The sequence below is a fragment of the Vipera berus genome (genome assembly GCF_964194415.1).
Source record: "Vipera berus genome assembly, chromosome: Z".
Classification (NCBI taxonomy): Eukaryota; Metazoa; Chordata; class Lepidosauria; order Squamata; family Viperidae; genus Vipera; species Vipera berus.
This window is the reverse complement of record NC_138205.1, coordinates 71,052,003-71,075,523: the sequence shown is the minus strand read 5'-3', so window position 1 is coordinate 71,075,523 and position 23,521 is coordinate 71,052,003. Positions and strand designations below refer to the sequence as shown.

Here is a 23,521-nt window from a genome sequence, read left to right as displayed (position 1 = left end):
TATTTTACATGTTGAAAGAAGCTTTTTTTGTTATTTTTAACTTTGGTCACAAGCCTTAGTTTGTTTTGAGCCTTAGCTTTCCTCACTTTAAGGTTTAAGATTTAAGGTGCTGGTACTTACCTTTAAAGCCCTACATGGCCTAGGCCCGGGATATTTGCAGGACCGTCTGCTGCCGGGAACAACTTCCCATTGCCCAGTGCGCTCACACAGAGAAGGCCTCCTCAGGGTGCTGTCGGCTAGACAATGTCGGCTGGCGACCCCCAGGGGGAGGGCCTTCTCTGTGGGAGCACCAGCCCTGTGGAACCAACTCCCCCTTGAGCTCTGGATGGCCCCAGATCTCCGGTCCTTTCGCCGCGGCCTTAAAACATTCCTTTTCCATCAGGCTGACCTGGACTGACAACAGTGATTTTTAAAATGTTTTTTAATTTTTAATTTATTAATTTAAATTTATTTTATTGGGGCTGTTAATTTAATTCTTTTTAACTTTTGTATTGCTGTATTTTATTGTTGTTAGCCGCCCTGAGTCCTTCGGGAGATAGGATGGCATATAAGTCCCAGAAATAAATAAATAAATAAATAAATAAATAAATAAATAAATAAATAAATAAATAAATAAATACTTCATCTTTGCAGGCTCAGACAATTTGTTGATATTCTGCTTTAGTTATGTGCCCCTCTTTCCCCTTTATTATACTTGTCCTTTTTATCTTTCAATTTATCAGAGAGTTCTTTATGCAGCCATGCTGGTTTCTTTTGAGAGCTGTTATTTTTCTTCTTTGTTGGTATTGTCCTAGACTGGGTTTTTATTATCTCACTTTTCAAAATTTTCCAAGCTTCTTGAGTTGTTTTCTCTTTGAGGATTCTCATCCATGGAATCCTTCCCAAGCTCTAAGTTTATTGAAATTAGCTCTCTTAAAGTTCAAGATTCTAGTTTGACTGTGTTCTAGTGCTTGTGCTTCCATAATGTTGAATTCCAATATTGCATGATCACTTCCCCCAAGGTTCCTGGGGCTTCAACACCTCCTATCATTTCATCTCTGTTAGTGAGGATTAGATCCAATATGGCTAATCCCCTAGTTCCCTTCTCTACTTTTGGTGAGACAAAGTTGTCTGCTAGGTTTGTCAGGAATCTGTTTGATCTTCCATTTGGTGCAGAGTTTGTCTCCCAACTGATGTCAGGGTAGTTAAAGTCCCCCATTGCTATTGTGATGTGCTTCCTACATACCTTAGTTAGCTGATTAGCAAAAAGTTCATCTATTTCCTCTGCTTGGTTGGGTGGCCTATAATATATACCTATGGCAATGTCATTTCCCCCCCTTTTATATTGACAGAAATGCATTGAAGACAGTTTTTATCATTGTTGTGCTCTATTTCTCTAGAGATGTAGTTATTTCTTATATGGAGAGCAATTCCACCTCCTCTTTTATTTGGTCTGTTTCTTTTAAATAATTTAAATCCCTCTAGCTGTGTGTTCCATTTGTGGGTTTCATCCAACTATGTTTCCGTAATGGCAATAATAACATATCTGCCCTCATTTACCTGAATTTCTAATTCACTGTTCATATTCTGTGCATTGGTATATAGACATTTGAGTCCTTTATGACTGACCCTGTGTTTACTTTCTACATAACCTGTGTGATGCCTGAGTTCCCCTATTTTCTTACCACCTGTTTGGTTAGTGCACTTTGTGTGGCACTCACTATTAAAAGCTTGATTTTGCTTGACAGCAAGGTTGATATTCTTGTCCACACACACATCTATGTTACATGCACTGTTAACTCTATAATTTTTGCTTACTGGGGACAGGGATGTTCTGTATCAATTAACTCACTGTCCCCGTTGTTTAGTTTAAATATTCCTCCAGAAAATCTGTGAATTTATTGCCAAGTAACTCAGTCCCTTTCTTTGATGGATGCAAACCATCTCTTTTGTACATTTTTTCATTGGACCAGCTACAGACATCATGACTAATATAACCAAAGCCTTCTCCTTTACACCACTCCTTTAGCCACATATTGAATTCTGCTATACGCTGGCCTTTTCCATTTTGCTCCTTATACATTGGTAAAACCTCTGAAAAAGTAAGCCTACAGCCTATCCTGCTAAGTTCCTGCTCCAAGCTCTGGAAATCATTCTGTACAGAGAGTACGTCTTTTTGAGAAAGATCATTAGTGCCACGATGTACAATAGCATCCACATCACAGTCCTTGCTAGCATTTTTGACTATTTTAAAAATACACTTCTTGTCCCTACTGGCAGTAGCACCTGGAAGACATCTGACCTCATTCGAAACCTCTGTGTCCTTTCCTAAATTTACATCCCTTTTAATTGAATTTTATTCATCATTTATTCATCATGTGCCATGTTGAGGGACAAATTAAATCCAATAAATTTCTTCTTATAATCCATATAGCTTTTGAAAGCTAAAACACATGACGCCATCACCCTTCCTTCCTTCCTAATTTACTTTCATTCATCAGTGAGAATTTTCTTTTCTCTTCCTTTCAAAACACTATGGCAGCTGTAGGTCTCTGACCCCTACACTGAATAAGATTGCTGACCTCTGCTCTAAACTATGCTGTATCATAAACATGGTCCTGGAAATGAATAGTAATTGTCCAGTTGACTTTCCATGGAAGAGCAATAGAATAGGAATTGTCAACATCAATGAAATGAAATAAATGTATAATGTTTTTGTGGAATTTGCTTTCTACCAGTCAACCTGAGTATTTTTTTAAAGAAATAGTAGTAATAAAAAGACCTCTGTAGAAATGATTCCTTAACCTGGCTCTTGCCTAGATAAAAGCAGAATGAGTGCATGGACTGGGATTGGGAAAGGAAGTTATCTAAAAGCCCAGTGATAGAACAATTGAAGGCACCAGCATTAGTTATTAGTAGTCACCATACTGCACAGGAAAATCATTGTATAAATAATTTCAGCAGAAGTCAAACTGTGACTAAGGTGACCAATATTCCAGCTGAGCTATTCAAAATCTTAAAAGACGATGCAGTAAAAGTGCTACACTCAATTTGCCAGCAAATTTGGAAAACTCAACAGTGGCCACAGGATTGGAAAAGATCAGTTTACATTCCAATTCCAAAGAAAGGCAGTGCCAAAGAATGTTCAAACTATCGCACCATAGCACTCATTTCACATGCTAGTAAAGTTATGCTTAAAATTCTACAAGCTAGACTCCAGCAGTATGTGGATCGAGAACTACCAGAAGTACAGGCAGGATTTCGAAGAGGCAGAGGAACTAGAGATCAAATTGCTAACATACGCTGGATCATGGAGAAAGCTAGAGAGTTCCAGAAAAACATCTACTTCTGCTTCATTGACTATGCTAAAGCCTTTGATTGTGTGGATCATAACAAACTGTGGCAAGTCCTTAAAGAGATGGGCATACCAGACCATCTTATTTGTCTCTTGAGAAACCTATATGCGGGCCAAGAAGCAACAGTGAGAACTGGACACGGAACCACTGATTGGTTCAAAATTGGGAAAGGAGTCCGGCAAGGCTGTATACTGTCGCCTTGCCTATTTAACTTATATGCAGAGCACATCATGAGAAAGGCAGGGCTAGATGAATCAAAAGTTGGAATTAAGATTGCCGGAAGAAATATCAACAACCTAAGATACGCAGATGATACCACTCTAATGGCAGAAAGTGAAGAAGAACTAAAGAGCCTCTTGTTGCGGGTGAAGAAGGAGAGTGCAAAAGTTGGGTTGAAACTTAACATTAAGAAAACCAAGATCATGGCATCTGGCCCTCTCAATTCCTGGCAAATAGATGGGGAAGAAATGGAGGTAGTGACAGATTTTATTTTCCTGGGCTCCAAGATCACTGCAGATGGGGACTGTAGCCAAGAAATTAAAAGACGCTTGCTCCTGGGGAGGAAAGCCATGGCAAATCTAGACAGCACACTAAAAAGCAGAGACATCACCCTGTCAACAAAAGTGCGTATAGTCAAGGCTATGGTCTTCCCAGTTGCAATGTATGGCAGTGAAAGTTGGACCATAAGAAAGGCTGAGAGCCAAAGAATTGAGGCCTTTGAACTATGGTGCTGGAGAAGACTCCTGCGAGTCCCTTGGACTGCAAGGCGATCAAACCGGTCAGTCCTAGAGGAGATCAATCCTGACTGCTCTTTAGAAGGCCAGATCCTGAAGCTAAAACTCAAATACTTTGGCCACCTAATGAGAAGGAAGGACTCACTGGAGAAGAGCCTAATGCTGGGAAAGATCGAGGGCAATAGAAGAAGGGGACGACAGAGAATGAGGTGGCTGGATGGAGTCACTGAAGCAGTAGGCGTGAGCTTAAATGGACTCCAGAAGATGGTAGAGGACAGGAAGGCCTGGAGGAATGTTGTCCATAGGGTCGCGATGGGTCGGACACGACTTCGCAGCTAACAACAACAACAGGGAGGACAGTCCTCCTTTTGTAAGTTCTGTCCTCTCTCAAAAAGTGTCCTCCTACATGTCCTCCTTTTTGATATTTGAAGACTAATCCAGGGCTTTTCAACCGATGGTACGCGTACCACCAGTGGTACGCAAGCCCCTGGCTGGTGGTACGCGAGCCTAGCCTAGCTAATTACAGTGGGGGAGGGAACGAGTCAAAACGGAGTCACACAGACCTGGAGATCAGCTGGACCTGCAGAGCTTGCCAGAATCCCCAGGATCTGTGGCGACATGCTAATTGGAGCTTCCGGTGCACCCGGAAGAGAAGAGGAGGGTGGAGAGAAGAAAAAGTATAAAAGGGGCAGACCGGCCTGTTTTCAGAGGAACAACGAGCGGAGCAGTGAGCGAGGAAGGGTGAGTGAGCAAGTGGTGTGTTTTGGGGGGAATTGCTAGCAAGCGAACAGCTCCTGCTCAGCTCGCTTGCGGAAAACATACTGCTTGCTAAGTGAAGCCCCAGGATCAGCGCTGGGTAGCCCGCTGATCCTGGGGCTTCACTTAGCAAGCAGCCTATTTTTCTGCAAGCAAGTGAGCCGGGCAGAGTCAGAGTGCAGCTCAATTGAAGCCCATTTTGCAAAGGGGAAAAGCGAGATCTGGAAACCCCCCCCCCGGGGGGGGCTCGACACAACCATTGCCACTGCCTTCCCCACTTGCCCTCTCGCAGGACCCGGACTGCCAGGAAGGAAACCTCAGATGCGGGGGGAAGCCAGGGAAAGTGTGTGTGTGTGTGTGTGTGTGTGTGTGTGTGTGTGTGTGAGAGAGAGAGAGAGAGAGAGAGAGAGAGAGAGAGAGAAATCCCCAGCAATTCCTGTGCAAGATTTCCTGCTCGCAAAAGGAAGGGACAAAGAGGGAGGGAAGAAAGGAAGAAAGTAGGGACAGTGGGAGAAAGGGAGAGAAGGAAGGAAGGGACAAAGAGGGAGGAAAGGAAGAAAGGAAGGAAAATAAACACATTGAAATTGATAAAAGATGGGTGGAAATATTCAGCCATTTCAAAAATGAACATATTCCATGAGAAAATTTATTTATTCTTGTTCAATTTACGTTGTGCTGCCCTGGAACTAATGCAGCAGTTGAAAGGGTTTTTTCAATTGCTAATGATTTTTTGGAAAAGTGAGAAATCGAGATTGAATGTTGATACTCTAGCTGCAGCACTTGCCGTAAAATTCAATATGAAGGATATTTCTTGTTCAGATATTTCCAGTATATTGTTAGAAGATGACACATTGACAAAAATATTGAAAAGTACTCATTTAAATAATAATTAATAGGCATGTAAGCATAATTACAATATAAATGTTATTGTTACAAATGTTTTTATTATGCATTTATCATATTATAGTGTATTTGTTGCAATGAATAAATTGTTTCTTTTATTTACTTTTTTTCCCTTCAATTTATTTGTGTCCTCCTTTTCATTGTAAAAAAACTTGGTCACCTTAATGGTGACAGATAATTGGCAAAATAGTATTCCTGAAACTCCAGCAAAGTATTCAGGAAGAGTGGCTGTAAAGTATGAGTGGTGGCATTTGACTTTGCATTCTGGCACTGGTTGTCCTTGCATCAGGGTCAGGAGAGGTTAGTTGCCAGTAGGAGCCATTAGTGAAATCTTTATGAATGTTAAATTGAACTAGTGATTTTGCTTTTAAGATGGGAAGGGAGTTACTCGCTTTCTAATTTAGAGATTATTTCGAACTTCTCAGAGTCATTCCCAGGCGAGAACAATTGCCTTTTGCTCAATCCCAGGTGAGAACAATCACATCGAAGAGTCCTCGGCTCCGAAATTTCTCTTGCGCTGTATAGGGCATTCACCATAGAGATAAGGGAGAAAGAATGACATCACCATGTCCTCAGGATGTATAACCAATGGAGGCCTCTTAATTTAAAAGGCACTTGGGGCTCTTCGCGCACCACCACGCCCTTTCTACATTCGCACCCTGAATCATCCTCCTCTCTCTTCGGAAAGCACGTGAAGCCCATTTCAGGCCCCGCCCACCTCCCTTCCCCCTTATCTTTCTCCTCTGGAGGAGGAGCCGACTGCCTGATGAAACGCGTCTGCCGAGCAAGCGCTTGTGGTCTGTGTCGCTCTTAATCCAGCCGTCCCGGTCTCGCCCTAGCGGGTCTGAAGCTGAAAAGGCAAGCGGAGACAGCCTCTGCAAGCCCGGTGATTCCTTCTCCTACCTTAGGTGGGCCTGACCCATCCTTTGCAGGTAAGTATGTGCTTCCTTCCCCACCGCGGTCAGTTGGAGGCTGCCTAGAACTGGGCGGATGCGACCTGCTGAGCCTTTCAGCTTCTGAGCGGGGAATGGGAGGACCCTTCCAAGCCCAGGGCGGTTTTATGGGAAGAAGGAGGCCTAGGGTAAGCGTGGCTTGGCGTGCCTTTGGAGGCCGACGGCGGAGCCCTTGCTTTAGGAAGAGCTTTTCCGGAGCTCTTGCCTTTCTTTCCTGCTCGCTTGTTCTTGCTTTTCCCTCCTGAACTGGCCGCCGGGGCGCTCCCTTTTCCCATACCTTGAACGCAATGGGCGCGCCGCGCTGCTTGTGTGGGCGGGTAGCTGGTTGGTCAGTTAAAGCAGCTTCAGGCTGCTTTGCTCTTCGTTATACTGAGGTGCATCACTGAAAAAAAGTGATGGAAGCTTTTCCGTGTAAGGCGCTCGTTTTTCCCCTGCAGTGCTAAACTTATTCAAAGCTGGATATGCTGGGCCTACCTGGAACTCCATCATATTTATTGAGTCCAGACAGACCTGTGATTGGCCTTAACTGGGAAGGGGTGGCAATTCCAGTAAAGAGAAGAACTTATCTGGCCTTATTGAGATGAAGCACTAAGCAAATCGCTCTGTGGGACTGTCTTCAGATTTCTGAAGTCAGCAGCTTTCTTCTGTTACATATGCTGCCTCTAAATAAGGTTCTGTTATTGGTTATGATGGATGCTTATACACATTGCTAGATCTGTTCACCACTTGAGAGCCAGTGTGGAATAGCTGTTAAGGCACCAAACTAGAAACTGGGGGATCCTGAGTTACTTCTTAAGTGCAAAGCAAGCTGGGTGACTGAGCCAGTCGTCAGCCTAAAAAGGGAAAGGTAAATCACTTCTGAAAATTGTAGGGACTTGTTCAGCTGTTCACCCAGATGACTTACTTGAAAGTGCACACTCAATATTCTCTACTTATTCAATTCTTTTGAAGGTTATTTAGTTGTGCTATTTATACATTTAGGAGTTAAAATTTGGTAATACAAAGCAACAATTCTTCAGGAAAGTGTTTAATTTGCTTGTGTGTACAGCATTTATCAATTTACTAATTTGAAGGTTCTTTTATAACTGTCAATCTGAGTTGAACAGAAAAAAACCTGAATAGTTTAAATCCTTATTAATGCAAACCATTTTTCTTGTTCTAGGTCTTACCTCTGTGTGAAATATCTGCAGATAAAAATGGCAACAAATAAGCCTAAAAGTCAAAATTCTTTGGCTCTGCATAAAGTAATTATGGTAGGCAGTGGGGGAGTAGGAAAATCTGCATTAACTTTACAATTCATGTATGATGAGGTAAGAATTAAAAATGTTTTTCAATTTATATATATATTTTCAAGGTATTTGTGAAAGCAACTGAAACAATATTACAAAACATTAATCAGCAGTACTTAATACACTGTTATATCAGTGGTTGAAGCAGTTCAGATACAATCTGAGAGAATTACTTAATAATTAAAAATAGCTGAGGGGTGTGTGTTATATTTGGAAGAGTTGAAATTTAAAACAAAATTGGTATCTTGTTTCCAGTTGCTAGGTTTAAACAGAAAATATTGTGATTAAAAACTTTTTTTTGCATAGGGCAACTATACAGGTTTTGGTTTAAGACTGGCTAAGGGTTTTAAGTCCTCCCCTTCCCACTCAAGAGATTTTCCATCTCGAACACTGCCTTGGAGTGCAGTTTCCTAATCAGAATTTGTGCACTACTTCGGAGTGTTCCCAGACTCGTGGCATCTGCTTAAGGAACAGGTGCAGCTGTGGCTAACAGATCCTTTTGCAAGTCCATTTTGTGCATTACTTGTGCCTGTTTTTGGACTGAGGTCTTACAGCTGTGGCTCATGGCTTAATAATCCCCATTTGGGTTATTGTAATGCACTATGGAGCTGTTTGAAGCTGCCACTGGTCCAGAATACAACGATGCAGGCAGTTTTTGGCTTCTCTCACTAAGCCTAATAATACAGCTGCTCTGAAAGCTGCACTGGCTCCTTGTAGGCTTCTGAATGAAATTCAAGGTGCTGGTTGTCATCTTAAAGCCTTGCACGTAGGCCAAGCTGTTCATGAGATTGCCTTTCTCCAATTGTTTGTCCTACCAGATCTTATAGAATGGGAAAACTCCAGTTTTTTTCCATGAAATTCATTTTGTTGGACTTGGGAGTCCTGCCTTCTCTGTCATTGCCTGCCTTGTTGAACAGCATCCCACAGATTGCTTTGGCTCTGTTGGTCTTTTATAAGACTCTGGCTCTTTCTCAGGTGTTTGGGTTTGTAGTGGTTTGAATTATTAGGACTGGAACATGGTACCTCTTGTGTGATGGGTTATTTTTAACTGACAAGTTTTTAATACTTGTACACATTGAGTCACTTCTATAAGATAAATGGCCTTATACATTTCATTATACAAATACCATATTATCTCCCACCAGTGTTAAGGTATGGCTGGACAAGAAATAATAGTTTTTGAAATGACTAAAATTTTGTTGTTTAGAATGGAATTGACTATTTTATTAACAGTTTGTAGAAGATTATGAACCTACTAAAGCTGATAGTTATAGAAAAAGAGTGGTCCTGGATGGAGAAGAAGTTCAGATTGATATATTGGATACAGCAGGACAGGAAGATTATGCTGCAATTCGTGATAACTATTTTCGAAGCGGAGAAGGTTTTCTCTGTGTATTTTCAATTACAGAGCTTGAATCTTTTGCTGCTACAGCTGACTTCAGGTAATTGCATGTTTTAATATTTTGACTGATGGCAATTTTTGTCTCATAAGTTCCTTGCCTTTTTATAATGGTAATTCTATAAGCATCCATCAACTGATAAAAATCATATAAGAAAGCTACATGTAACTGAAATGCCTAATTAATGCTCCAGATAACCATGTGTAACCTGCTGTATCACTTCACAGATCTGGTGAGAAATGACTGTTTAACAATTTGGAATTAGGATGGCTTTGGAAAGGATGCTTTATAATCCGTAAAGCTCTTCTGCTGTGGCAAAACATTGCACTACCACCCCGTGATTACATGATGATCTACATGCTTGGCAATTTGTTTACATTTACAACAGTATATTTAGTTCAAAATGTTATCACAGATAAATAATTCATGAGTGTATAGATTAAAAGTGTGTGATTTTTTTTCCTAGAGAGCAGATTTTAAGAGTAAAGGAAGATGAAAATGTGCCGTTTTTGCTTGTTGGCAATAAATCGGATTTAGAAGATAGAAGACAGGTTTCCGTAGAAGAAGCAAAAATTAGAGCTGATCAGTGGAATGTTAACTATGTGGAAACATCTGCTAAAACACGAGCTAATGTTGACAAGGTAAAAGCTATTTCCCATTTTGCATAATCCTCTTCACATAAGATTTGCCAACACAATGTATTTCCCACAGTGGCTAGAAAAAATCCCTGTGCAGTTTAGAAATTTTAAAATCTGAAAGATAGGTTAAAAATATGGATAGAAGTAATGAAAACCTGTAATTCCACTTTTCAATATTACATGCTTTATTTTCTGCTGCAGTTGTTTCCTTCCAGAGCAGAGTTTGGGAAATAAATAACAACCTTAGCATGGAAGAGAATAAAACTAATGGTGCAGATGGTCCATTCTCTTCATGCTTAGATCACCATTTTCCCCCCACATCTGACTTTCTGAGTTACTCTGCTCTTCATTGTCCTTTGCTGTGCAGTTAGTTGCAAAGCAATTTCTGTCCTATGCTCATATGGAAGAGAAGGGAATATTTGGGAGTGGGAGATGGAGAAGTATGGCCCTTTCTCTTTCTGGCAGCATGTGGCAACAGCCCGTTTTCTGTTTTTTCTCATTAGCATCTTTTTAATACAAGGAAAAAATAAATTTAGGGAAAGGAGGAGCAAAAGAAGAAACTTTGTTTTTGCTGTTGACACATAACAAAAATAATTTTCTAGGTTTCAGTATATTATTTGGAATTAAAGATACATCACGGCTTAATTAACAGCTAAATGAAATTAAGTACGTTATATTTAAGCATTCAATCAAATGTATTGATACTAATATTTCTCCTAGGTATTTTTTGACTTAATGAGAGAAATCAGAGCAAGAAAAATGGAAGACAGCAAAGAAAAGAATGGAAAAAAGAAAAGGAAAAGTCTAGCCAAGAGGATCAGAGAAAGATGTTGCATTTTATAATCAAAGTTTCAAACTCTTTTCCTACTTCGTCCATAGTAAAATCCATTAACATAGAGCATGCTATTTGGAGGCTGTTATGGCGGAAATCACTCTTAATAGTTGGGGAATTCTAATATACCACTTAAAGCATGGTTGGGACAACACTGAAAACCTTCATTGAAAAAAATAGTTTCAAGAAAAGCAGAATTCAATCCACATAACTTGTTTTCTTTTACCATGATTCTTCTGAATGTAGAGGATTCTTTCCCCCCCATGGGCAGTTTCTTGAACTGTGAATGAAAAAGCATTACTTTTTATGTTTCTCTTTAAAGCATATACTTTTATATCAAATTTTTACTTTATATGTTACTGCCTTGAAAATTACAGTGGTGATGAAAACTATAGTAAATAAGCTTTCCTTTTTGCTGTTAAAAATTATGCAAATTAGAGAAGAGAAACTATCTTCTCTGCTTCTATTGGAATCATTTATACATGGACTTAGATTAATGGTATAAACTTATGACAATATTTGAATATGCCTTAATTTAAACTGAGAGTTTAACATAGTTAAGTGTATATCTTCCTTGCAACACAGTAAATTGTATGTGTGTATCATTGTGAAATAATACCTTGTAATGCAGTTTTTGAGTATTTTTACCAGCCAACTAGCAGTACAGTTAATCAGAAAAATGTGCCATACTCTGGATCTTGAATTATCCAGAATGTACTGTGTTTCCTTGTTTTAGTGAAAATTGCTTAAGTAAAAGTCAGCTGATATATTAAATTTAAAAATGAAGTGGGTGGAACACATTTCAATTAGAAATATTAATTCAGAGATACTGACATTTACTTTTGTAAGTACTTTATGTTTTCCTATTTGTGAAGGATATTTTCCTCAGGTAGGGTAGCACTATGGATTTCAAAAGCACAAATAAGGTTCCATTCTGAAAAATATGTAAGTTAAGAGTTTTTTTCTTTTCTAGGTTTGAGAACATTTACTGTATAATGTTTAATGGAAACGTACTCTTCTGGTTTATATCAGTCAGTTAACTATCTTCCTTTGCAATATCAAAATACTGATTATATGCTTCCAAAATTCTCATTAATGTATTAAAAACAGATTGTCTTCAGTTCTTTATTGTAAGGAATATCACCACACCACTGACGTGTAAGTGATCTAAAGATAAACCTCCATCTGAGGCTTTTAGGAAATTGGGGTTTCAATATAAAAGATGACTTCCAAAATGCTTTTTAAATATATCTGTAAGCCTACATCTGAACAAAATAGACAGCACATGTATGTAATGTGCTAGCTGATAGGCTTTATTGATATGACTAGAGAACATTTGTTCATCAAGAAATTTTGTTTGTACATCCTGCAGTAGATGTTATCATGTGCAGAATTAGTTCTTGATGTGGCTGCTAAAGCATATTGGCCCTCATTGTGTATTTGTTTTAGTCTGACTAACCAAGGGAGTTCAACCACTAGCATCCTGTTTGTGTAATGGGAATCAAGGTGTTATGAAGCCAATGGACACATATAATTGTCATAGGCGGATGCCTTACCAAAGTTTTTATTTGCTATTTGAGCCATTGAATAAAGTTTCATTTTTTTAAAAAAAAACCTCTTGTAGAACATTAATTATAAAACATTGTTGCAGAATAATGATCATTATTAATTTTTCCATTAATGTGTCTATAAACTGATAGTAAACAAAGATTTTCTAATAGAATTCTGAGTAATTTGCAATAACGTTTTCCCAATTATTTAGTGAAGATACTTAATGAAAGCTTTCCATCTTCAAGAAGGATGCTCTAGAGCACAGGTCGGCAACCTGCGGCTCCGGAGCCGCATGCGGCTCTTTGAGCCGTCTCTTGCGGCTCCCAGCCGCCCGGTGCGCACGCACCTCTTCCAACGGGCAGTGGTGCGCGCGCACCTCTCCAAATGGAGAGTGGCACCGCCCGTTTGGAGAGGTGCACGCGCACCTCCCCGAATGGGCGGAGGTGCGCGCGCACCTCCCCAAACCTTTGGAGAGGTGCGCGCGTACCTCCGCGCGAATGGGCAGCGGTGCCGCTCTTTGAGGAAGCTGCTGCGGCCCGTCTACGAAGCTGCCGCTTTCGGCAGCTTCGCAGACGGGGCGCGGCAGCTTCCTCAAAGAGCGGCGCCCCTGCCCATTCCGAGAGGTGCGCGCGCACCTCTCCGAACGACCGGAGGTGCGCGCGTACCTCCGCGCGAATGGGCAGCAGTGCCGCTCTTTCAGGAAGCTGCCGCGGCCCGTCTGTGAAGCTGCCGAAAGCGGCAGCTTAGCAGACGGGCCGCGGCAGCTTCCTCAAAGAGCGGCGCCCCTGCCCATTCCGAGAGGTGCGCGCGCACCTCTCCGAACGACCGGAGTTGCGCGCGCACCTCCCCAAACCTTTGGGGAGGTGCGCGCGTACCTCCGCGCGAACGGGCAGCGGTGCCGCTCTTTGAGGAAGCTGCCGCTTTCGGCAGCTTCCTCAAAGAGCGGCGCCGCTGCCCCTTCGCACGGAGGTACGCGCGCACCTCCCCAAAGGTTTGGGGAGGTGCGCGCGCACCTCCGGTTGTTCGGAGAGGTGCGCGCGCACCTCTCGGAATGGGCAGTGGTGCCGCTCTTTCAGGAAGCTGCCGTGGCCCGTCTGTGAAGCTGCCGAAAGCGGCAGCTTAGCAGACGGGCCGCGGCAGCTTCCTCAAAGAGCGGCGCCCCTGCCCATTCCGAGAGGTGCGCGCGCACCTCTCCGAACGACCGGAGGTGCGCGCGTACCTCCGCGCGAACGGGCAGCGGTGCCGCTCTTTGAGGAAGCTGCCGCTTTCGGCAGCTTCCTCAAAGAGCGGCGCCGCTGCCCCTTCGCACGGAGGTACGCGCGCACCTCCCCAAAGGTTTGGGGAGGTGCGCGCGCAACTCCGGTCGTTCGGAGAGGTGCGCGCGCACCTCTCGGGATGGGCAGGGGCGCCGCTCTTTGAGAAAGCTGCCGCGGCCCGTCTGCTAAGCTGCCGAAAGCGGCAGCTTTGCAGACGGGCCGTCGCTGTCGGGCAACCGGGAACCGGTTCCATCTCATTTTTAAAAAAATGGCAGCCGCGTGCGTCCGCGCATGCGCAAAAAACCTTTTTGCGCATGCGCGTGCATGGACACACGCACGCGGCTCCCTCTTTTTTTAATTTGTGATGGAACCGGTTCCCAGTGGCTCTTTTTCTTTTTTAGGTTGCCGACCCCTGCTCTAGAGAAATCTTGAGGGAGACTTGCAAATGAAATTCGTATAAAATTGTTCTGAATCTAATAATGAAACAAAAATGTTATTTTAAATGGATGTTTGGGTCTTCTGAGCTATTGTGTACTGAGCTATTAATTTCAGGTTCTAAATCTAATTCTGAAAAAAAATCAGTTTTCCTATAAACAAACTATTTTTGCTTATTTACAATGCATAATGAAATTCCAGGAGTGTTCACAGATAGAAGCTTTCAATCTATTGCAATGTATGTAGGTAACATTTGTGCAAAAATGTGCTAATAACATTTCTGATGAATAATGTTAACATAAAGCTGCCTAACTCCCTATTTCAACATTCATGCCTCAAACCTCACCTCTTCAGCCGTTCATCCCTCATAGCCCTTGCCAAAATTGCATCTAAGTAGGGAAAAAAAGCTAGTTAAATATAAGGTAATTTTTTAAAAAAACAATCCAGTTTAATTGTATTGCTGTAAACATTTATGGCTAAACAAAATATTCATTTTGCTTGAATTATATTCTTAGCTGAGTCAGGTTATCATAATGCTGATGTTTTCCTCTTTAGCCATGCTCCATGCTATAGTTTTTATTGCCCTGACATTAAAGCTACAAATATTTTTCTCCAATCATATTCTATAGTACAGCATTAATTGCCTGAATGAATGATATAGCTTTATGGTAGATATTGTTTCTATTAGTAACTTATTGGATGTGCCTCACTGATTCTTTCCCCTTATGCCCATTGTTAGGCTAGATAGAATGATAGTTTAAAAGCTATGAAGATTCATGAACGTGTGGCTGACTGATGAGAACAAGTTTGAAATAGCTATATCAGTCTCCCTTTAATTCTTTGTTAGCAATCCAAAAAATTTACGCAAATAATGATTGTCGCAGTTGTGACTGCCGTCTGTGGACGGTCCGAGTTTGGGCTGATACAAGCAAAATGACTTGGCCCATATTTGGGCTGACAAGGTGTTCAAAATACTCAAGACATATCTCCCCTGTCTCTTCCCTTCCCAATGCAGGGAACACACACACACACACACACACACACACACACACACACACACACACACACAGAGGAATCTCTTCATAGCTTTTAAACTCATTCTATCTAGCCTAACAATATATAAACATTAGCAATTATATAGTCTTCTACAGTTTGTTCAGAGTTATAAGTGTGAGATAATAAAGGTTAACATAAAAATAATTTGGGGCTACAAAGTACCCATCCTTTTGTGGGTGCAGGGAGAGAGCTGTTTTCTGATGGGCTTCTTGACTTGGGAATATTCCACCTAAAGATAATCTAATATTTTTAATGCTAAATTACAGCAATGCATTTGTCCTGACATTTCAAACATTGTTTCTGTAATTTGTAATAATTTAAATTTTGTTGTTTAATATTGTTATTCAAAGTTTGACATGTTCTATTGTACTTATTGATACCTTGGTAATCAGGATTAAAGCAATTTAGATATTTTTGAAAATGGTAATACTTAACAACTGTATTTTTCAAAGCCAGATTTGTAAATAGATATTTATTTAGTCATTAAGAAAACTAAATCTTGTGCCAGATAAAGGCAAAGAACTTGCACGTTATACAGTAAAGCTGTAATATTGTTTGCTTAGTTTTGACTTAACTTGTTTTATAAACTTAGCCACTGCAGTTTGTGGTTTATTGTGATATATGAACTCTAAAAATATATACTTACACTTTCCTATTGTGAAAGTTTATTTATACAACAGTAATAGCAGTAACAATAGTATTATTTGCCAATTGTATAATCTAGGAGTCTTCAGCAATCAATTGCACAGTGTAGGCTTCATGTCAAAAAGATTTTTACAACAAATTATTTGCACCCATGCTGCCACTATAGATTTTAATTACCTATGGCCATTCATTCAGCAACCCTGTGGATATTATGGTGTTGAACAAAGGGATTTAACGACTGAACGCAAAATTGTGCTGCTGCAGTAACTCAAATACTTTGGCCACCTAATGAGAAGGAAGGACTCACTGGAGAAGAGCCTAATGCTGGGAAAGATTGAGGGCAAGAGAAGAAGGGGACGACAGAGAATGAGGTGGCTGGACGGAGTCACTGAAGCAGTAGGCGTGAGCCTAGATGGTAGAGGACAGGAAGGCCTGGAGGAACATTGTCCATAGGGTCGCGATGGGTCGGACACGACTTCGCAACTAACAACAACAACAACAAGTAACCTTGCACTCACATGAACAAAATTTGAGTACTTAGTAATCTGCCTACCCTTACAAATGACCATAGGGATCCTGTAGCTGTCCCCACCCATCTATCTTCCCCCTCCCCCATTCTATCCACTGGACCTTTTGGCCTACCTCCCTATTCTATCTTGGTAAAAGATAAGAGGCATGATGGGGAGGGGTGAGGACCACAGGGTGCCTCAGGAGGGAGGGTTGTCTTCGCAAAAGCCATTTTAAGAACAATTTAATGACCATAATTCTGGGCTCAACTGTAGTTGTTTATTGAGGAGTATCTATAGCTAATCTTTGTTAAGCAGTTTTTATATTTTCCATTATTTTCTCTGAATTATGAAGGACCTGGCACATGGGCCATCAAAGGGCTACAAGATCTGGGTAGCACAACTCCAGTGGTTCAGGTGATGTAGCTGCAAAAAGATACAGAAAATTCTTTTATTTTTGTGGTTATCCAATTATTTGCAGCCTAGATAAGGAAGACCTACTCTAAGGTATATGACAAGGCTTGATTTTGGACAAGATTTTGAAGAATTCATAAGCTTGTACAAAATGTATATATTAATTCTCTGACAAAAAGTCCAGATTTAAGTGAGTAGTAGTGTGGAAATAGAGATCACACTCTAATCAGAAACATAGTGAATAGATAGCAGATAAACAAAATGCTTGGTATGAGTAACAAGATTTTTAGCTTGTCTTTTGGGGAGTGTAAGTTATGTCTGAAAGAAGGCTGGGCAGCACAGTGCTTTCCTTATCCACCTTATATATTGGCATCCTTCAGTCTCGAGAGACTATGGTATCATGCTCTGGAAAGAGGTCCTAAAGCAGCATCTAGTGTGGCAGTTAGGATGATATGGGAAATGTTAAATAGAGCAAGATGCCCAGGAGTTGGGAGGGGGACAATGTATGTATCCAGTAACTGCTCATCAACTATTCAATTTTAATGCAAAAGACATTAAAAAAAAATTACATTATGTATTTTTTAATCTCACATCCATTCTTCATTTTTACCATTTGCCTGTTCATATGGTCACTGTTATATGCATATGAATCTAAAAGAACAAGGGATTTTGACCAAACTCTTGATTCTTTATTGTGGGAGAGGTTTTATTTTTTTGCTTTACCCTCCTACATCTTTTATATCTGACACACTGGTGCAGCAAAAACTATTATGAATTGTTTCTTAATTCCAGTATGCAAGATGTCCCCTTTAGTATGACATCACTTTAAAATTTTGCATATCTAACAGCTCACTGACATCCCCAATTTCATTTGCTAGTTTTGAATTTCTCTTATAGAAATTTATGCAATCCTGTATGTCTTAGGGAGAGGCCCATTGCACTGGATTGCAACTTGCAGCGCTAACTAGAATAACAACACTGAAAAAGTATAAAAATCCAAGGATTCTATCTTTCTATTTGTTGTAATTTAAGAAATTATTTCTAAACAGGATTTCACCTCTGAAGAATTCTAAAAACATTTGATAACTTGAAAAAAAATGGATGGTTAAAAGTGGTAGAAAGGAAATGTTCAATGAATCATATATAGATAATCGTCAATTTATGATTACAATTGGAACTAGAAATCTGGTCATAAGTTATTGCAATTGTAAATATTCCACATGGACATTTTTTGCTGCAAACCAGCAAAAAAGTTGCAAATTCTCTTTATGGAGCTGCAGGATGCTGCAAAGGGTTGTAAAGAAGTGTAGTTATGTGACTAGGGAATCACAAGAAGTGTAGTTATGTGACTAGGGAAGTGGAGAAGATATTCTTTAACAGCCTGAACTGCTTTGTCATAAGGCATTCGTGAGGCCATCAAAACTCTGATCATAAAACAAGTGGACATAAGTTGAGGACTACCCATATATTGGTAGATGTACATTAAGGATGTCTATCTGTTGGTCCACCCACCCACCCATTCATCCATCCAGATTACATACCGGTACTTAATTTTGGAACCTATTACTGGGTAGGGTCCAGATAATTACTCCAATAAGATGTTAGCAATAATTCCCTCTCCTTTTATAAGTTATGTACACAAATGGATTCCTATGTTTTGCAGGGGCAGCAAGATTTGTACTGTTCAACATTTTACAGTAATATGAGTAATCTTCATATATTAGATTTATGCATTTCTATAAATGAAGTTACATTTTATGATATGCTAATATTGAATATTATAACTAAGATCATATAGTTGCTAATCAAGCAAATGGGTTTACTGAACTAAATTAACTGCCTAGATTTGACAAACACATTTTGCATAAACTAGCTAACTGTTGCTTAAACGGAGCCTAGCTAGATCTCTACATGCAGGTTTCACTGAAATCTGTAATTCTGTGCTCCATTGTAATTGTCTAGATAGATAACTAAACTTAGATATTGGTGAGTGATGACACCTATGCTAACAACCTATAGGACTGGAAGCTGTTCATGTGTAACAAATAAGTTAATAGCTTCATATGGAAAATACAGAAATCATACATATTAATGAATTTGTTTTTAAAAGTGATTCAAATACAATGGCAAAAATAATATGTTAAAATAAGAGAAAGATGTATGTATGCATCTTTTTTCAAATGGAAAAGTGATTGTTTTCTCAAAGTAACATAGAGACTTTGCACATCTATAGAATGTATTTTTCACCAACACTGCATGCTTGTTACTAGATGCATATCAGAAACAAAAAATAAACAGCTTAATAAACAGAAGACTGAATAGTATTCATGATTAAAATTCAGAGTTATGTATGCAACTGTTTTTAAAGCTGAAATAGGGCCTGCTATTATCTTCTGCTTTTATCTTTTTCAACCATTTTTAAAATCTGAGATGGTAATAGAGTGCTGAGGTGGATTTATGTGTTAATAGCTCATTTCATGTAGTGGATGTTAGATTATAAATAATACTTATTTTTCCATAGTGTGAAAACTGGATGGGTAACTTTGTGTTATATATTTCTATTCCACCTTTATAATTTTTACAAATAACTTAAAGTGGCAAACATACCGAATACCCCTTTCTCCTCCTATTTTCCACACAACCACCACCGCTGAGGTGGGTTGATCTGAGAGAAAGTGCCTGGCCCAAGGTCACCCAGTTGGCTATCATGGTTAAGATGGAATTTAAACTGTATCCCAGTTTCTAGCCGCTGCCTTAACCATTGACTAGAACAAACTGGCTCTCATACCCTTTCTTAGGCCTGACGAGCTCACAAGGTTCTTATTGTGTGGAAAATTGGGGCATTATATATGCTGCCTTGAATTTTACAAAATATAGGCAGTATAAATGTAATAAACAAGCATTATTAATCATATACTTCTCTTTTTCTTTAGTTCTTAAGATTTGTAATCTGTCTTGGAATTGTAGTTTTGCCATGCATTAAATAAATAAAATTGTAGTTTGGTATTTAATATTTATTTTTTTTAAAAATATTACATTTCATAAAATAAAAATAGTTAAAATACAAAATTACAACAAAAAGGGAAAGATGGGGAGGAGATAGATAGATGATAAATAGATAACCTTTATTGTCATTTTTTACTGTGGGCACAATGGCACACATTAAAAATGAAATTTAGTTGCTTGTTCTCAGAGTGTACACTTACATAACACACTACTAAACATGCTATATACAACATATGTATAGACCTACACCCTTACATATAAATATTAATCACTGTCCCTCTTGAATACATAACAGAAGGAAAAATTTAAAAAGTGACATTAAAAAAATCAAAAACTAACATTAAAATTACTTCCAACTCTCTCAATACAAATAGTTATGTAACAAAATAAGCTCGTTTTAAGAAAAGAAAAAATATATAAAAGTATGAAGATATGTACATCAAAAAACAAGAGCAAAAATATATATCACAATATCAATCTAAATAAACCATCTAAACCATAAATGCATATCAATTCCATTAAAACATATATTATTAAATATTTCTGTAATCAAAATCAATAATACAACATTCTCTACTTTAAATTTAAACAAATTATACAAAAACCTAAGCTAAAAATGTATACCTGTTTAAATCCAATAGTACAGGCATTTCTAAAATTAAAACATTTAATTATTAAATCTAAGATCAAAACTTAGTTTTTTTAACCAAGCAAGAAGTCCAAAAGTGATTTACAAGTACAAAGAAAAGCAATTGAGCTTTTATCTTTAATTAAAGTAATTTTGGCATCACATTAATTTCATGATCCATTCATCCGTTTTGGGAATTTGTACTCTCAGTCTAAAACACCTCACAGGGTTGTTGTTGTGAGGAAAATAGGAGAAGGAAGTTGTGTTGGATATGTTCTCTGCCTTGATTTATTTTTAAAAAAACAAAGATGGGATACAAATAAAATAAACAAATATCCTTTTATTTCCGTGCATATAGAGGCCTTGCAGCAGTTATAATATATAAAAACAAAATCCTGTATTTTCTTTCAGTCTGTTTATCCATCAAACCTAAAAGGAAAACTTCTGGTTTCAAACTTTAAGAGTCTTCTGTATTAACAAATATATCTAGCATTAGTTGGTAAGTATTTCTTAGCACTTGTACAAGTTCACCATAGATCAGGGGTCCCCAACCCCCGGGTGGTGGACCGGTACCCGGCTGCAGCATGCCAGAAACTGGTCCGCACAAACAAGGAAAGCCCCATCTGCGGGATGCAGGCAGCACACAAAACCACACACTCTCTGGTCCGCGGAAAAACTTTTCCCCACAGATCTGGTCTCTGATGCCCAAAAGGTTGGAGACCTCTGCCAAAGTTGATAAAAAGTATCCTCAATCCATTTATTCATATATTTACTATTATTCAAGCATAATTATCACATCCATTTTTTGTTCTTTTAACCATACATTCTTTAATATATTCATCTATATTCATCTTCAATTAGGGATTTTATATATTTTAGCAATGTACCATTGTTCAACGTTGGTACATAGATGGATCTCAAAATCAGTTCTTTCATGTGTAAAAGAACTGTCTTTTGAACAGTTAGCACAGGTGAAACCGCCCTGAGTCCTTCGGGAAAGGGCAGTATATAAATCCAATCAAATAAATAAATAAATAAATAAAACCATTGATACATAAAATCTTCCTGCTTCAGATTTTCTCTTGTTTTTAAGATAGATTCTCTTTCAACAAATGTTAGTAGCTTGATATAAGTCAAGTAAGTGATTTAATCATCATTTCTCTTCTCTGCTAAGCTTGTAAGCCGCCCTGAGTCTTCGGAGAAGGGCGGGATATAAATGGAATTAAAAATAAAAAAATTAAAAAAAAATAAAGAAAGCCTCCTCTGGTGAGAACCATAGAAGAGATTTTGGATTTTTAATCTACAAACTCACAATATGGCATGTCTAAAAAACTAATTATTAAAATATATATTAAACTTCAACTTTATCATGCCATAAATACCTGTGCCATCCAAAACTCAAGAGATGACTTCTAGTTCCAATAAATTCTATTTTGAGGGGTCTTGTTGCTCTCTCAGCTTGGTTATTTTTTTAGACATTTCATTGCCTAAATTAGGTAACCTTATCAGTGCTAGTGATAGCACCACTAGCACTGATGAGGTTACCTAATTTGGGTAATGAAAATCTGTAAGAAAACAACCAAGCTCACAGAGCACCAATGACCCCTCATTTCAACCCTGAGCTACAAATATTCTGTTATTGGTAATCTCTTTTTTATCAAGTTATCTTTTGCTGCATCCATACCAAGGAACCTACCTCAGGATATAGTTTTCAATTTGATTTATTTATCATATGGCATATCATAATGGACTAGCAATATATATTAACAATTCACCTAGATAAGTAAAACAAATGAAATATAAATGTTAAAAATGCCAATGTTCAAATACCAATGCTTAGGCTATCTAATCATTGAAGCGTGCCATCATTTTATATTTTTTTCAAAAAATCAGAAACTGGACCAGTGTATGCCCTCAGCTTATAACCGGTCACAATGTGATCTACAGTTTAACGTGGGACTCTGCAGTCACACTGAGGGGAAGATACTATGCTCCATTTATACAGAGATGCGAATCTTATTCAGGATTGTCCACTGCTGAGGGGCGGTCATTTATGTCTTCCTATATCTGGGCATTCAGCAACTCATTTGGCTTTCCATTGGGAATCGATGTTAAAATTGTAGGAAAGACATCGTACAGGTGCCTGTGGCGGTTTCCTGAATTTGAGTCTTCAACCTGATGTGAAAAATCGGCATGCACCAGTAGGAGTGAGTTGTTCATAATTTTTCTGTGTTCTCTCACTAGTGCACCCTGCCTTCATAAAGCTGGTGGTGCTACCAGGTTTCCCTGAAAGTAAACTCTACTCAAAAAGCTCCAGCTGATTTTCAGGGGGGGGGGTGGACCTAGCATGGAGCGGGGCGAGTCCGACCCAGGTCTTTCGTGTAGCTGCCAGAGTGCCCCCCTCACCGGCGGAACCGACTGCTGCCAGCCCCTCTCCATCCCACCACCTGCTTGCTTGTGGCCACAACGAACCAAACCCTCAGCGAGTCCGGCCTCTGCCCACCCTGTCTGCTGGCCCTGCAGCTGCTGGGACATTTCTCGGCTGCATCAGGTCCCATGCAGCCACCAAGTGGCTGCCCGTGCTGCTGGCCTCGCGGGGCTCTTTGCTCTCCTGGCTATAGTGCTCTGGGCTGCTCCTGCCTGGCACAGGGTGAGTCGGCCCAGATCTTCCGTGTGACTGCTGGAGCAAAAAAAAAAGTTCAATCAGACTTTCTAACTTCTTGAGATCTCACGAGGAGTTAGAAAGTCTGACTGAACTTTTCGGGTTTTTTTGTCCCACAAACATGTGGCGAAGGTGAGAAGCGAACGGAGAAACACAATACAGCTGAAAGGCAAGTTATTAAAAAATAGCTTGGGGAGGCAAGGGCATCTGGGCGGATGTGTGTGGCAACCTTACCCTGCGTGGCTTTGGCAGGTGTCCAGCAAGCAGAGGGAAGCAACTCCACACATACCCCGCCACCTGCTTCACCTCTTTATTTCATAGTGAAATAAAGCTGATCTGGTGGGAGCAGCCAGTAGAGCCCAAAAGCACCCACCTGGTATGAGAGGTGCAGTGCCCGCCAAGGCCCGAAGAGTGCCAGGTTCAGCCCTTAGTCTGGCACCTGCAGCACCAAGTAGGCACGCAGGCTGGTGGCCCTCATCAGCCCAAAGGCAGAGGCATGGTTGGCACAGTCTTACCAGCGGC

General features: G+C 39.8%; 1 protein-coding gene across 1 annotated transcript; it reads left to right on the top strand.

Moving 5' to 3' along the window:
* The first annotated feature begins 6,464 nt into the window (after window positions 1–6,464).
* Window positions 6,465–12,454, top strand: RALA (RAS like proto-oncogene A). Its single transcript, XM_081346497.1, has 5 exons — window positions 6,465–6,660; window positions 7,844–7,991; window positions 9,204–9,412; window positions 9,837–10,011; window positions 10,729–12,454. Exons 2-5 carry the CDS (start codon window positions 7,878–7,880, stop codon window positions 10,849–10,851), a joined length of 621 nt encoding a protein of 206 aa, XP_081202623.1. The 5' UTR covers window positions 6,465–6,660; window positions 7,844–7,877; the 3' UTR covers window positions 10,852–12,454.
* The last annotated feature ends 11,067 nt before the right edge of the window (window positions 12,455–23,521 follow it).